The sequence below is a fragment of the Tympanuchus pallidicinctus genome, unplaced genomic scaffold, assembly GCF_026119805.1.
Source record: "Tympanuchus pallidicinctus isolate F22 unplaced genomic scaffold, pur_lepc_1.0 scaffold19, whole genome shotgun sequence".
In the NCBI taxonomy this organism is placed as follows: domain Eukaryota; kingdom Metazoa; phylum Chordata; class Aves; order Galliformes; family Phasianidae; genus Tympanuchus; species Tympanuchus pallidicinctus.
In genome coordinates this window covers 14,313,209-14,328,464 of record NW_026294710.1, presented here as the reverse complement: position 1 = coordinate 14,328,464, position 15,256 = coordinate 14,313,209, and the positions used below count along the sequence as shown (strand labels likewise).

Here is a 15,256-nt window from a genome sequence, read left to right as displayed (position 1 = left end):
ACAGTGTTTACCACACTGCCAGCCAACAGGGATTTCAGGGGTCAGGGGCAGGAGACGAAGCCAGGTTGCCAAGAAACACATTGCCACAGGGACCTGACATGCCCCAAACCTGCAGGACAGTGTTTGTGCAGGGGGAATTGACTTATCCTTCCCTCTGCATCCTGCTGACCAGTCTCTCCACTGCATGATGCTGAGCCCAAAACTGGGGGGAAAGGTCGCATCTCCTTCCCAGGCCACCTCCCTTACCCAAAGCAGATGACTGCTCCCCTCAGCCTCCCCAAAGACTGGTGTCTCAGTGCATCCCTCCTACCTGCCCCAAACAAGGTCAGCATCTCACCAGACCTGCATGCACATCAACCCCTCCCTACATACCCCTCAGGGCAGGTATCACCCCTTTCCCCACCTGGCTGATCCCCCACCATGCATACAGCCCCTTAAAATCTGTTGACCACCTCCTGCTCCTAAAAATCCTAAACTGCTGACCACCCCTCCAGAACACAGGACACCCTCCAGACATGCTGAGCACCACTCCCACACACAGCCCCCACAAACCCTACTGACTATCTCTCCCCACATACACAGTCTCCCAAAACTTCTGACCAACATTTTCCCTCAGATTAACCTCATCCCCCCCGGACATCCCCAAGCATGATAAACACTCCTTCCCACACAAACTGCCCCCCCCTTATTGAGTACCCCTCCCCACAGACACAAACCCCCAAAATCTGATTTCCTTCCCCACAGATGCATCAGCCCAACACCTACGGGCTTATGGAAATCCTTCCTCACATACTCCCCCCAAATAAACTGACATTCTCATCCACACAGCCCCCCAAACCTGCTGAGGATCCATCACCATATAGTCTTCAGACCACCATTCCCCTTCACACATAGCCTCTCCAATACTAACCATCTCATTCCCATAAACGCAAAACTCCTGAATGCTGATGAGCACCCCTCCCCACACACACAGCCCCTCTGCCCCCAAAATCTTTGGGCCACCACACCCACACTCACACAGTCCCCCAAAAGAACTTAAGACCACCCCCCTCCCCCTCCACACATAGCCCACCCAGAACCTCTAAACCACCCCCCACACACACATGCAGCCCCTCCCCAGAACCTCTGGGCCACCATCCCTTCCATATAGAGCCTTTAGAACTCCTGCGCCCTCCCAAGGGCACACTCCCCCATAAGTGACCGCTCTCCTCCAAACACACATCCCCCCCACACTGACCATCTTCCCTATTCCCGATCCCCTAACTCTAACCCTCTCCCACACACACAGTCCCTGAAAAGCTAATCGCTCACCCTATCAACACAGACCCATCCCCAAAACGACCATTCTAAGACCCTCAAACTTAACCCCCTCCTGCACCCACAGCCCCCACACAAACACTCTTATCATCACGCTCCCACAGACATCCTCCCCAAAACCCTCTGACCGCCACACACCTCGCCCTCAAAAGCCCCCCATCCCCTCAGATCTCCCACCCCCCTCTCCACACCAGGCCTACACCAGGCCTACCCCGCCTCACCCTCCCAACCAGGCCCAAACACTCACTCCGCGATCCTTCCCGCCTCCTCCCCTCACCCCCACAAGGCCCTGTCAGCACGCCCAGCACGAGCCCGGACTCACTCTGGCAGATAGGTAGAGGAGAAGCTGCTCCAGCGATGCAAAGTGTAACCCAGCACCCGGCTCTCGGGGCCCGCCGGCCCCGCAGCCGCCATCTTGTTGTTAGCAGCGGCCGCCGCGGCCCCGGCAGCGACCGCGGGAGGGGCGGGGCCGAGCTCTTAAAGGGACCGCGCGGGTGGCGGGGCAGGGGCTGTGGGGCGCCCGGGTTGGGCTGTGGTGTGATGTGAGGGGGACTTTATAGGTCGTGAGGGTTGTGGTGCGTCTGTGAGGGCTGCAGTGGGTTATTAGGAGCTGCAGGGCTTGGGGTGTAATTTGTGGCTGCATGGTTGTGTGGGTGGGCTATAGGGTGTGGCTTGGTGAGGGGCTGCGGTGGGTTTGTGGAGCTTTGAGCGGCACTTTGGGCTCTGGGGGTGTAATTTGGGGGCTGTTTTTGTTTTGAGTGCCCCGTAGGACTGTAGTGAGCTGCATGAAGATGTCCTGTGGGGCTGTACTGGAGCGTTGGGGTTGTAGGACCTGAAGTGGGATGTAATTTGGGGTTGTAGTGGTGTGAGGCTATGCCTATGGGGCTGTGGGACTGTGAAGCCCTGTGGGGTGGCATTGGGTAGTGGACACCGTAGAGACTGGGATAGGATGTAGTTTGTGTCTGTAAGGCTGTACAGGGGGGATAGGACATAGATTGTGTCTGCAAGGCTGTACAGAGGCTGGGGGATCCATACCAAGGGGCTTTAGGGGATGCTCTGAAGGGCTGCAGTGGATTGTAGGGTCAAGGGAACACTCCACGAGCTGTGTGGGGAAGGGGCTGAAGCAAAACCCAAGCATGATGTGACTTCGTCCAGCTCCTGCGCTGATCCCTGTTGTGAGTAGCTCAGCTCTTTTCTCTTAGTCTGTTTTATTATTTGTATTTCACCACATAGCTCTGTACTTTGTAAGTATCAGAAGCAGCTTGTTTTGACAGTTCTGTCAATTTCAACATGTTTTTGTTGTTGTTTTCCAAAAAAGGAACTGGAGCAATCAAAGTCACCGTAAATAACTGTAAATATATAAACAAGAGTTAGTAATGAGTGAAATAAAAATGAGCTAATGGAGTGGTACCCAGATTTAATGCTTGACCGACAATTTGCAAGCAACTGGAAATTCAGTGGAAGGTACTATAATTATTGAGGTTATTGGGCTTCTTTTCTTGGCTTATTGTCTCTTTTCTGGTCCATACCACATCTCATCTGAATGCTCCATGGAAAGGTTACCTGGAGATCCAGACTGTGGGAAGGAGCCCGAGTGGTTTCCCGTGCCTTGTGCACTGTCATATTTAATAACTTTTTTCTTTTTTTTTTTCCTTCTGAATTCTACTGAATAACATGTATTTAATCACTTCATCTATTGCTATCAGTGCTGCTGAATGGTTCTCCAGCAGTGCTAAGACCTCTTCAGGTTTACACTGCAGTCCCTGGTTTAAAGGGATGCTCACATTGTAATCTCTGTTTGATGCCATGATGCTTTTCAGTGCTTTTTCCTGCCACATGAATGGACCTGAAATCCCAAACACACGTGTGATTTCCAAGTGTGTAAATTGGAGATTTATTGATGGTTTCTCTGACTGAGGTTACTGTATGGGGGTTTGTTTGTTTGTTAGTTTGATTTTTGGTTGAAATAAAATTGTTCCATCCAAAACCCCCACCAAAGTGAAGGGAAGACTTGAGGAATCCCTGGAGCAGTTTTTGGATGCTTGAGAATTAAGAGGAGATATTTCAAGATCAGGGACAAAACCAAAACTAAAATAACAAGAAAAATACCAATAAGGCGACAACAAATAAACAGCTGTCAGTTGGAAATGACAGATTGGAGGGATGTTATCAGACAGGACAGCAAAATGCCTGGCTAGATTAAATTAACACAAGGATTTTTTTTTTCGCCATTTATTTTAGGAAAGCAAGTGAGAGTGCTGCAACAAAATCTGGCTGAGGATGAAACATTCTTGCAGCAGCCTTGGAGGCTGAACGTCAGCTGAGGATCTCAAAAGTGAGGAGGAACAGCAAGTGCTTTGTCTCAAGACCCTTTTTTGGGACCTGAGGGAATGGTGCTTCTACTGCTGCAGCACAGCAAAAACTTGCATGCGAGGTACCATATTCCACAGCTCTACCTTTGCTGCTGCACTAACAAGGTTTTTAGAAGTTTGAGGTCTTCATGTGGCATTTAAAATTTCACTCACCCAAAGCCTCCGCTTTTTTGTTATTTTTTTCTTTTTCTTTTTTTTTTTTCCCCCTGCGATTTACCACAAGAATATTAAAGGAAATAGTTTACTGTGGATCTTGCTAATAATATACTCCCTCCACCAGGAGAAAATATTCTACCTTGGCATTTGGAGCCTCACTAACAAGCAGCCAGAGAGGAGCGATGCCATATAAAACTGTAACCTCTAAATATGAAATTTTGGAGATCGCAACGAGCGGCGAGTGCCAGCTCCATGCCGGCAGCAGGGAGGAGGCAGAGGGAACACCATCAGCTCGCTACTCGCTGCTGCACAGAGCACATAGCCCCAGGAGTTTTTCTGCCCAGTGTCCTGTTACCACTTGAATCAAGATGTGAATGCCAAGCCAGCTTATTTTTAGCATGATTTGGACCTAAAGAAGCAAATGCTGGTGAAATACATAGTACTGACAGCTCTGGAAAATCTTTATTCATCTGCAGCACAGGAAGCAGGGAAGGATGCAAGAAAGCAAAGCAATCCCAAGCTACAAACGAAGTTTCCCTAGCACTGCACAGATCCTGGCAGTAGCTGGGAGAGGGTTTTTCCACGCTAAGAGCAGGCCTGGCACGGCAGGGAGGAGTGCAGTGTGCCGCAGATTTGGACGGCCTGCAAGCCTCCAGCTGAGCTCACTGCGTCTGTTGGAGCTCAACTGCAGCAGCAGTGGGGCTGTAAAAATGGGAGAGACTCGGAAAACTTGAGTATCTGAGCCCTGCTCTGCTAAGCTCTGTGAGTTTACTGTGTTAATACAACATTGGCTCTGTGCAAATGGGCGGTCCAATGGTACCGATGCTGCCCTGTACCACCTCTAGCAGTCACTCAAACTCTCTGCTCTGTGGAACAACCCAAAAAGAGGACACTTATGACACAACCATCATGCCAAGCAGGCATGTTCCTATCCCCATCTCTTGGGACGTTGCTGAAATCCTCCAGTGCCTTTAGGCATCTGCAGGACCTGAGCTGGCTGGGGACTTGTAGATCCCTGCAGGCAGCAGTTGGCTGGAGTGGAGATGGGGCCATGAAGGGGACCAGAGTAGCAAAAATGGGTCCCTTCGGCTTTTGGGGCACAGCTAGGAGGTCCCTGGATGTGTGCCGGGAACAGTAGCTGGGGTTGTTGAAGGTGGACCACAGGAGATGTCCCTGCATTTCTCTGCCAGGAGGATGCACACACAGTGTTAACACGCTTGTCATCAGTAGGTCTGAAATCTAACCACGGACAGCTCAGGGATCTGACAATTGTTTGTGTCTGCCTCGAGACAAATATCTCATTGCCCCCTTTGCAAATTTGCTCCTCTGCTGCGTGTGTGTTTCGAGTTTCCTCATGCAAAACCTGCGTGGGTGTTTGGATATGTAATGAGCACATAGTTCAGGATGAAAACAAGTTGCCTGGAAGAGCCAAGTAACGCCAAAAAAATGAAAGCAATACAAACAACAACATGGCACACAGCCATACCAGCTAGACCGTGGGCCAGCCGGATCTCACGTACTCTCCGGAGCTGCAGAGCCGATCAGCTGTTGGAAAAAGAGACCTTTAAAGACAAGTGAGAGGAAATAGCATTGGCAGTGCAGGTCACAGCATGTTTCCTTCCAAAGCAGGACAGAGCCAAGGACATGAGGCAGAGCTGTAACATTCGGGGTCTCATTGCTCAGCAAGTCAAAAACCTCCAGTGGGTTGTAGTTGTGTAAGCGCCTATTGTTTTCTGAGCAGAATCAGAGCACTGGTCTGATTGGGTATTGTCACAACAGATTTTGGCAATGCTTGCTCACCTAAGTGAGCTCCCTCTGCAAAACGAAGCCCTGGCTTTAACTCAGTGCTCCGTGTTGGGGAAATAAACCTGCCTGCCTACACAACTCTCTGACTGGAGAGTATCTTCCAAGACCTCCCATAGGAACTCTGAAGAAAAGCACCATTAGCCTATGGACCAGAGCAATTCCAAAAAATTCCCTGAAGTGGCCTCACTAATTATTATCTCATTTTGGTAACGTGAATGAGGAAAAAATAGTGGTGAAGCTGTTTTGAAATGCATTTTCTGCAGAGCCTGAATGAATTTCTGAACAGAAAGGGGGGTGAGAGCATGCCTCAAAGACAGGTTACGTAATTTTTCCCTTGCCCTCATCCATTTGGAGCAAGGGACCATCTGTACCTCCTTATAACGCAGAGAAACAGTACTTCTTTCAGCATAAGAAAATAGGTCTAGTTGTGTAGACTCTGAACTAAGCATCTGCTCTAGCCCATTCACTTAAATACCTGTCTGAGAACTTTTCACCAGCTCTTAGAGCACCTGTTCATTGGTTAAAGGCTTGAATCAGTGAAAGCTCACTGGCAATCTGGAAGGTTGAAAGGGGCCTTAAATACCAGAGCTTCCATATGCATATTGGCATTTTTCTTTGCATAAATGCCAGCTTTAAAAGGCTTGTTTTACAAAGCACAAACACAGTTCTATGATGATTTTTTTTTTTTTTTTTTTTTTTTTTACATCAAGGTCAGTAACTCAGCTTCATTCATCAGTCTCCAGCTGCAAACATGTCCCAGACAATGGAGGAGAGTGTATGTGAGCCAGGAAGTGCCGTTTAAGGGGATGTGAGTGGCTCTGAACTGCACTGGGGAAAGAGGATCTTGGTGCCCTTGTGCACTTGGCCCTTCACGAACTGAAATAGGGCGCTTGAGGGCAGGAAAAGCTGCTTAGGTGGCACAAATAACACTCGCACTTGGTGAGCTTCAGTAAAAGGCACCTCTCAAATGTCACCGCTGTGCTGTCGACTCTGGTGTGATGCAGCCAACATTGTGCTCCTCTCCACAAAGGCAGTGAGCGCTTTTAGGAAGCAGACAAGATAATCCCAGCTAAAAATACTTATTCTTCCCCTGGGAGGTGCATGCATCCTGTGCACGGTGCTCTCACGGCGACGTGCTTGCACACCCAGTGCACTCTGCTCGTCTTTCACTTCCGTGCTTCTCCTCCTTCCAAGTGAAGTGCTTGGGCATTGTGATTAGTGCTCTGAATCACCCAGAGAGGATGCTCAGTCCTGTGTTTCAGATGCAAAATGTGCCTTGGAATTCAATTGTTGCTATAGTGCTGTAATTACACATTTTATGGAGTAGTTAGTCAGAATGGCTAGAGCTCTTGTTATTAGGCTTGGACTCCTTCTGCCTTATTTTAAAGACCTCTCTGATAAAGATCTGCTCTCTGCATTAAAAATAGTTTTTTTCAGCTTTTGTGTCCCTTCAAACGTAGCCACAGTTCATGGCTGAAGGAAAATAGGTCCCCAGCCATGTGGAGGGGCAGAGTTTGTAGCATGCTTTTTGCGACATAGGGGTTGTGGTGCTCTGGCTTTGGGTGCTCCAAAATGTTCCTCAAAGTCAGCTGCAATGACACCAGCTGAGTACTTCCAGGATTCGGGAGTTCTTGAGCACTGATCTCAGCAACTTTGCTGTCTGTGGTTTGGAGAGGACTTGCACAGCCTGCTCAGGGCACCCATACCAGCCAGGATCGTCTTCTTCCCTTCAGCAGTATGGAGGAAGTGGACTCTTTGGATGCTTCTTCTAGAAGATGACAGCCTACCACAATGGGACACGGTTTTGGTGAGGATGAATCCCTGTACCAAGGTGTTGCTGTTCTTATGCCCACTCTAGAAGAAGCTCAGCAGTATTGCAAGCAACTGAGATAAGCAAGATAAGCACCATCCTTGACATCCCTACTCTGGTCAGCAGGGATACTCACCACCCTACACCATAGGGTTGGCCTTTCCCCTATTAACCACATTTTCTGCCCAGGTTTCCCTATCTGGAGCGTGGAGCTAACTGCTTAATTGCCTACTTTCTAAGGAGTCAGGCAGGATAATTAGCTAATGTTTGGGTAATGCGTCATAGGGTAAAAGTGCTAAGTAGTATTACTGTCAGCAACACAGTGGGAAGTGAAGAACTCAATCTTGTTTTTCAGTCGGGTCTTCCCTTAAGCTCATTGTTCACATTGATTGCTGAGGGCAGGGGACTTGGGTGAAAAGTTTCAAGGAGGAGGATGCCAAGGACAGCAGAAAGCTGCTTGCAATCCAGGAGAAGAGCTATGAGAATAGCTTGGTATGCTTTGGAAAGAGAAAACTGAAAATGATGACAAAGGCAGGGAACACGCCTGGGGCAGCACAGAAAGGACTCGTGTCTGTAAGCTTAATTATTCAATAGCAACATCCTCAGAGTCACAAAAGTGCATCGGGGAAAGTTTCTTGTGTTGCATTTGTTGCATGCATGCAGCACTGTGGGAAACATGATACAGAAACCCATCTAGCTCTCCCTGGGGACTGAAGTAGACTCAACCTAAAAGAGATTTTGCTTCTTTAATTTCTATTATTCTGCAAATTACGTTACAGATGAACTTTAAACCCTTCTCATGTCCGTTGATCATAATTGATGAGATTTCAATTGTGCCTCCTTGAAGTTAAACATCTGAGAGACACTTTGCTTAATAGTTTGCCTTTCAGAGCACTGCATTAGCTCCCTTGTGCTCCAGTCCGCTTAATTTACAGCGAGTGCCCAAAAGTGGTGCAATTAAGGAAGGAATCTTGGGCTGAAGCTCTCGATGCTTTCAAATGACCAGCAGACCCTTCAGCGCTGGCTTGTTTTTACCATAGCTGGAACAACACTTTCCGTGACTCACTCTTAATTATTCTCTGGATTCACAAACAAATGTTTTTAACCTCTTTCTGTTGTATCTGAGAATAATTAAACTCTCATCTCTGTCTCTGAGCAGTCCTGGAAACATTGCTGTGATCTGCCGTTCCACCTCTGTGAGCCTGACTCCTTGGCTATCTGGCCCCACCAGAAAAGCATATCCTCCTTCTGCATCTTTTTTAAATGAGCTGACATTTTTCACACTTTCTGTTTATTTTCTTGCCCTGGAAACAGTCCTATGCTTTGATCTATGCAAAAAAGATGTCTTTTCCAGAGAGGTTGCTGGGCTTTCCCTGTTTCCTGTCAAGTGGCCAACCGCAGGCCACGTGGAGAAGATGCTAGCTTCCTTTTCTTCTTCCCAGTATCAGTAAGCCAGCTGCAGACCATCTCAGCAGCTCTGCACCCTGCACAGGTGTTTCTTCAGGCAGGAGGATAGAGGGAAGAAACAGATGGTGCGGAATCAACCCTCTTCACCATTTGCATTCCTACATCTTTGCGAGCTTTCCATCAGGAGTAATGTTTGACCCTTGGGAAAGCAGAGCAACCTTTTGTTTGCCATTCCTGATGATATGAAAATCAGCAGACACACTGCTGTGATGAGTCGCCCACCATGAAACAGTCACATGCCAAACACCGCCCCATCCCAGTGCTCCCCAGGGAGAGTTTGTGCCCAGTCTCAGTTTCTGAAGTCCTCAAAAGCCTGCTTTATCCTAGAGAACCACTTCCTGTTGTGTCTGTTCCTGTATTTGTACTAAGTAGGTGGAAACACTGGCAGCAGTTATGGGAAGGGTAGGGCTTGGGGAAGGATGTACGTATTTATCGAGATCACCCTCCCAGCCATGGCTGGATGTTCTACTTAAGACCCTCTTCAGTGCTCAGTGTCAAGTGGAAAATAAGCAGGACTCACTGCTTCCATGAACAGAGATGAATTTTCCAAACCAAAAAATAATATTTGATGAAAGAATAAGCATCATCTGTCAAGACAGGGCATTTAAGGAGATCTCAAGTTGATTTTTCTTCTCCAGATGTTGCTCCAGCAGGAAATCCACCCAAAGGGTCTCATCTGTCCTGTCCGGAGCCTGACCTTAAGGTCTACCATGAGAGAGTGGGAGATTGCAGCTGTTTGCTGAGAGTGATACAGAGGAAGAGGACATTGTAGCTGTTCCTGCACTCTCTTCACTGGGTTTGCGTGTATGGGAACAAGGAGAGATGCTTTTGGGGACAGAGGTCTGCCAGGCTGGGAGAACTGGTGCAGGGAGGGCTGAGACAGGGCAAGGTTGCTAATGCTCTTATAAAAAAAGGGCTATGGGGATCCAGGAGAAAGATGCAACTGCTGATGTTGAGAGGTGGCTTTTTTTTTTCCCCCATAGATCCAGGAGTTTTCAGCATGTTGTAGAGAAGCATTTCTGTTCCCTGGGAAAACAGGATAGCTACATACCCAGCAGGTGGCTTCACTTCTCAGCACACTCAGCTTCTCCTGCTCCATAGGAAGCTGTTTCCCAGGAGCCACATATGGGCATGGACTGGTTCATGAGCCTATTCAGATACTGCTTGTTTCTGTGGCTTGGTGATTTTGCAATCTGCTTCTTAGGAAGAGGAAGGAGACAAAAGCCCTGTGACTGCTGAAGGCTTGAGACAGATTCATGCTTATGAGCAGTCATCCATGTGGATTTGGCAGCCAGAGCTCAGAGGCTTGTGGGCTGCCTGAGTGTCATCCCTGCTACTTTGCCAACCTGCTGCCACATGCATAGACTGACTGAGGGGCTCAGGGATCTGTCCACATAGCTGAGAAAGAGGAGAAGAGGGACAGGAGAGTGACCCAAGTCATTATGTCCTTCAGCATGGGCACCTCGAGTTGCCCAGTCCAGATTTGCTCAGTGTGTGTTGGAGGAAGGCTAGATCCTTCCTCCAGTTAAAAGAAGCATTGCAAATCTCAAAATGGAAGGAGCCTAAGAGCATGCTGGATATGGATACGACCCTACATGTAGCCCCGCAAGGGCTTTGCTTATGGTTCGCAACTCCCCTGCGTGCTTTTGGAGCACGTAAAACAGTCAGCTTGCAGCCCTGCCCCTTCCCAGGAATATGCAGCTCCAAGGAGAAAAATAACTAACTTCTTGGGAAAGGATACAGCAAGCAAAAAATGTGAGTCAAGACAGATTTGCAAGGGAAAAGGTGGTATGAAGAATAACAATAAAACACTGATTGATACTACAGAGAAGTTTCAGGGAGGTGAAAGGTTTGCAAAAATGCCAGCTTGGGAAGTATTAGAGAGACAGGTCTATCTGTGGAATATGAGAGCCAGATGTATACCTCTTCTGCCTGAAATCATCTGGGCAAGGCCAAAAGGGGTAGCCACAAAATGCACAGCTCAGAAAGTGGCTGGGTAACATCAGGAACCAATTGAGGTCTTGGGCATGGGTGGACTGGAGGTGCCAAGCCTGCTCACAGATACTGCTGGGATGGGTGTCATGTCAAGAATGATTCAAGCCACCCACAGCTCCTGCCCGCTTAGACCTTGGCTTCCCATGCTGCCTGCAAGAAGCAGTCACGTCTCCTTGTGTAGGCATCTAGAGTACACAGCAAAGCAAAACCAGCTGAAGATAAAGTAAAGATAATTCCAAAAAAAAAGATTGGATGTATTAAGCAAGAATAGCATGTCCTCCAGATTGTTGAAAGAGGAAAAGAAGCAACAGTGGTGACCTTTTATAAGTCATGGAAAACGAAGGAGATAGCTGGGTTCTTGGGAAAGAGGTCAGGAAATGGAAGGCAGAGCAATGGAAATTTTTACCTGGCAACACTGACTTTGGTCCCAAATACAGCGAAGGAAAAGGCAGGACGTGACATAAATCTCTGACTGTCTAAAGGATGAAAGAATAATGAATGTTTATCCACAGGGCTATAAAAAACATGAAGATGGAGAGATTTTTTATCAGTCTATGAAATGAGTGGTTGTGAGAATACAGTGGAGGCAATATTTCGTCTCATTTGTGAAGAATTTGATGCACTGTCTCAACACAGCACTTTTCTAAAATTAATTTGGCTTGAATTTAAACATCACGCACGCTGAACATCGCAATTTAAAGGTCCTCTCAGATGGCCATATGATATCTTCCTCCTGGATAAAGTGGAAGTGTTAATGACCACATCCCTCTGTTGAAGCCTTCTTTCTGCAGACACAAAACCGCTGCATTCATCTGCCTCCGCCAACCACAGTGCAGATAACACTCAGCAAAACACCGCATCCTCCAGGACGGAGGCGGGGAAGTGAGAAAGCCAGCAAGTGAGTCATCAAGCCTTACGGGCAAAATCTGCCTGGTATTTGTGGTGTGCAAGAGAATAGCCATGCGAGGGGCTTTAAGCTCACACTGGTCCTGCAGGGCCACTTGACTCTGTCTAGGGATCACTGTGTGTCATCATTCATCATCAAGACCTTAAAGTCTACTCTAACCCCCAGTACGTCCTTGTCTCCCTCTCTTCTTCTGCAGTGTGGTAGTTCCAGGAGCCATCTCTGCTGGCTTTCTATCACTGAAGTCTTCTGAGAGGAGAGAGCATTGGTTTGTGGCTGAAATCCTAAGCATGTAAATGTAGGCCGTGATGCAAGAGAAACTGGCTTTCCAACTGTGCATGGCAAGAATGCCCCCTCATTAAGGGATCAAAGTGCTATCCATCAAGGCCGCCTCTTGCAACATGCTGAAGACCTGATTATGGTCATTTTTCTCCCTGCTTCTACTGCATGCCTGAGAAAGGGACACGGTAATTAAAGTTTGAATCTCATTAAATCTCAGAAAGTGCTTGGCTTTCTGAGAATCCAATTATCACAAATGCTATGTAACGCCAGTCAGGGCACAGTTTGTTTTTGGAGTTTGGAATTATTCTTGTTAAACATACAAATATGGTATGAAATCAAAATTTGTAGAGTATGTTGAAAATCCAAAGAAGGTGCAGCTAAAAAAAAAAAAATCAAACAATTTAAGGGCAGAAAAAAATACCTTGGAGAGGGAAGGAAAGGCTGCAAGAGCTTCACTCACCAGTAAGAGAAGGGACAGAGCAGGGAAGCCTGAGCAGCAGGAATTACCCTCATTGAGCCCAAGGGCTTCCAAGGATAGCGTGCCTGGGTCTGGATGAGCACCCCATCAAGATAACAAGCTCTAGCTCCTGGATGGTGACCTGAGGCATAAAGCCAGATGAGCAATGAACTGTCATGGCTTAACCAAAGGAGTGGCCAAGCCCTGGAACATGCTGCCTAAGAGGGTGGTTGAGTCGCTGGAGGCATTCAGGAATGTTTAGATGTTGTACTAAGGGACATGGTGTAATGAGGAAATGGTGGTGGTGGGTGAATGGTTGGACTAGATGATCTAGGAGCTCTTTTCCAACCTGAATGATTCCATGACTCTATAAACTATGCCCCAACTGTTCTGGCTTGCTCTGTGGTCACTTGGGTTTGACAGGTGAAAAGTCCTTGAGTTTAAATGCACTTGGATCTGTACATATCCGTGGCACTGGAAATCACGTAAAGCCAGCAGTGAGAGGTGAAGCTGTTCTTCCTCTTGCTCTTCAAACATGGAATCAGAGAATATTCTGAGTTGGAATGGACCCACAGGGATCATTGAGTCCAACTCCTAGCTCCACAGAGGACCATCCAAAGTTCATAGAATCAGGGAACAGCCTGGGTTGAAAAGGACCACAATGATCATCTGATTTCAAACCCCCTACTGTGTGCAGGTCGCCAACCACCGGACCAGGCTGCCCAGAACCACATCCAGCCTGGCCTTGAATGCCTCCAGGGATGGGGCATCCACAACCTCCTTTGGCAACTTGTTCCAGTGCGTCACCACCCTCTGGGTGAAAAACTTCCTCCTAATATCTAACCTGAACCTCTCCTGTTTTATTTTAAAACCATTCCCCCTTGTCCTATCACTATCCACCCTCGTAAACAGTCATTCTAAACAAACAAAAACAAGTTTAAACAAGCATCATCCATATGCTTCTTGAACTTCAGCATCTTGGTGCCATGACCATCACCCTGGGGATCCTGTTCCATGCCTACCTCCCTCTGGTGAAGAACCTTTTCTTAACTCCCAGCCTGACCTTCCCCTGATGCAACTCCATGCTGTTTCCTCAGGCTTTGTGTCTTTTACTGGAAAGCAGAGCTCAGCTCCTGACCCTTCACTAACTCTGAGCACCTGTAAGCTGCCACAAGGTCTCCCTTCAGCTTCCTCTTCAGTGTAGGAACCCTACAAATATACATGGTTGGAAGCAGAAGCCTGCCACATGGAAAGGAAATTCCTCTTTCTAACAAGCAGCTCACTGTGGGGAGGGAAGAATTGTGTTCTCCATCCCTTGCTATTTCCACATCCTTATTGAAGTCTTCCTGAGCAACACAGACCACTCGTTTCAGCCCACTTCCAAATGCTGAGTTGCAATGTATACAGAGCCCATCCAAAATATCTTCCCTTTTGCCATTGCCACCAGGTTGGCCCCAAGATGTGGCCGCCAGGTTATGGGACATGGATGTTAGGAAGGAATTCTTTACTCAGAGGCTGGTGATGTACTGGAATAGGCTGCCCAGAGAAGCTGTGGATGCTCATCCCTGGTAGTGTTCAAGGTTTGATGTAGTGGGTGGTAACTGCCCACAGCAGAGAGGTTGAAACAAAATGATCTCAAAAGGTCCTTTCCAACCCAAGTCGTTCTATGAGGGCAGAGTGGGTGATCTGAGACAGCCATCATGGTTTCACCAAGAGAAGGTCACACCCGATCAATCTGGTGGCCTCCTATGATGAAGTGACAGAATCAATAGACAAAGGGAAGGCAACTGGTGTTACCCACCTGGACTTGTCCAAGGCCTTTGACATGGTTCTTCGCCATATCCTTCTGTCTAAATTGGAGAGAGACGGATTTGAAGGGTGGGCTGTTTGATGGATAAGGAATTGGATGGAAGGTCATAATCAGAGACCTGTGGTCAATGGCTCTATGTCCAGATGGAAGCCTGTAATGAATGGTGCCCCTCAGGGGTCCTTCTTGGGATAAATACTCTTTAACATCTTTATCAATGACGTAGATGGTGGGATTGAATGCACCCTCAGCAAGTTTGCTGATGACACCAAGCTGAGCAGTTGATATAGCAGAAAGAGATGCCATCCGGTGAGATCTTGATAAACTCTGAATGTGAGTCTTTGTGAAACTAATGAGGTTTAACAGCGCATAGTGCAAGGTTTTGCAGTTGGGTCAAAGTAATCCCAGATATGCATACAAACTGGGAGAAAAACTCCTTGAGATTACCCCTGCTGTGAAGGGCTTAGGGGTCCTGGTGGATGAAATAATGAACATGAGCCAGCAGTGTGTGCTTGCAGCCTGGAAGGCCAGTGGTATCCTGGGTTCTGTCAAAAGAGAGGTGGCCAGCAGGGACAGGGAGGTGATTGTCCCACTCTATTCTGCCCACATGAGGCTCCAGCTTGAGTATTGTGTCCAGATCTGGGCTCTCCAACACAGGAAGGATGTGGAGCTGTTGGAGAGTGTCCAGAGGAGGATCCATGAAGGTCCATGAAGATGATCCAAGGGCTTGAGCACATCTATGAAGAAAGGCTGAAGGAATTGGTCTTGTTCAGCCTGCAAAAGAGAAGGCTGTAGGAAAATTGTGGCCTTCCAAAATGTAAACGGAGTTTACAACCACGAGGGAAATCAACTTTTTACATGAGTAGATAGTGACAGGACAAGG

General features: G+C 47.8%; 1 protein-coding gene and 1 long non-coding RNA gene across 3 annotated transcripts in view; one reads left to right on the top strand and one right to left on the bottom strand.

The window, feature by feature from the left end:
* MKLN1 (muskelin 1) overlaps window positions 1-1,816 on the bottom strand; it is a 102,412-nt gene extending 100,596 nt beyond the window's left edge. The window contains exon 1 of one of the 2 annotated variants that reach the window (XM_052680725.1): window positions 1,640-1,816. In XM_052680725.1, the coding sequence (XP_052536685.1) occupies window positions 1,640-1,731 (92 nt within the window). In that variant the 5' untranslated portion in view covers window positions 1,732-1,816. The remainder of the gene's footprint in view (window positions 1-1,639) is intronic. The other variant, XM_052680724.1, reaches the window with a different exon arrangement.
* Window positions 1,817-1,930: 114 nt separating this feature from the next.
* Window positions 1,931-13,519, top strand: LOC128079473 (uncharacterized). Its single transcript, XR_008206170.1, has 3 exons — window positions 1,931-2,492; window positions 3,559-3,751; window positions 3,970-13,519. It is a non-coding gene; the product is annotated as an uncharacterized LOC128079473 (long non-coding RNA).
* The last annotated feature ends 1,737 nt before the right edge of the window (window positions 13,520-15,256 follow it).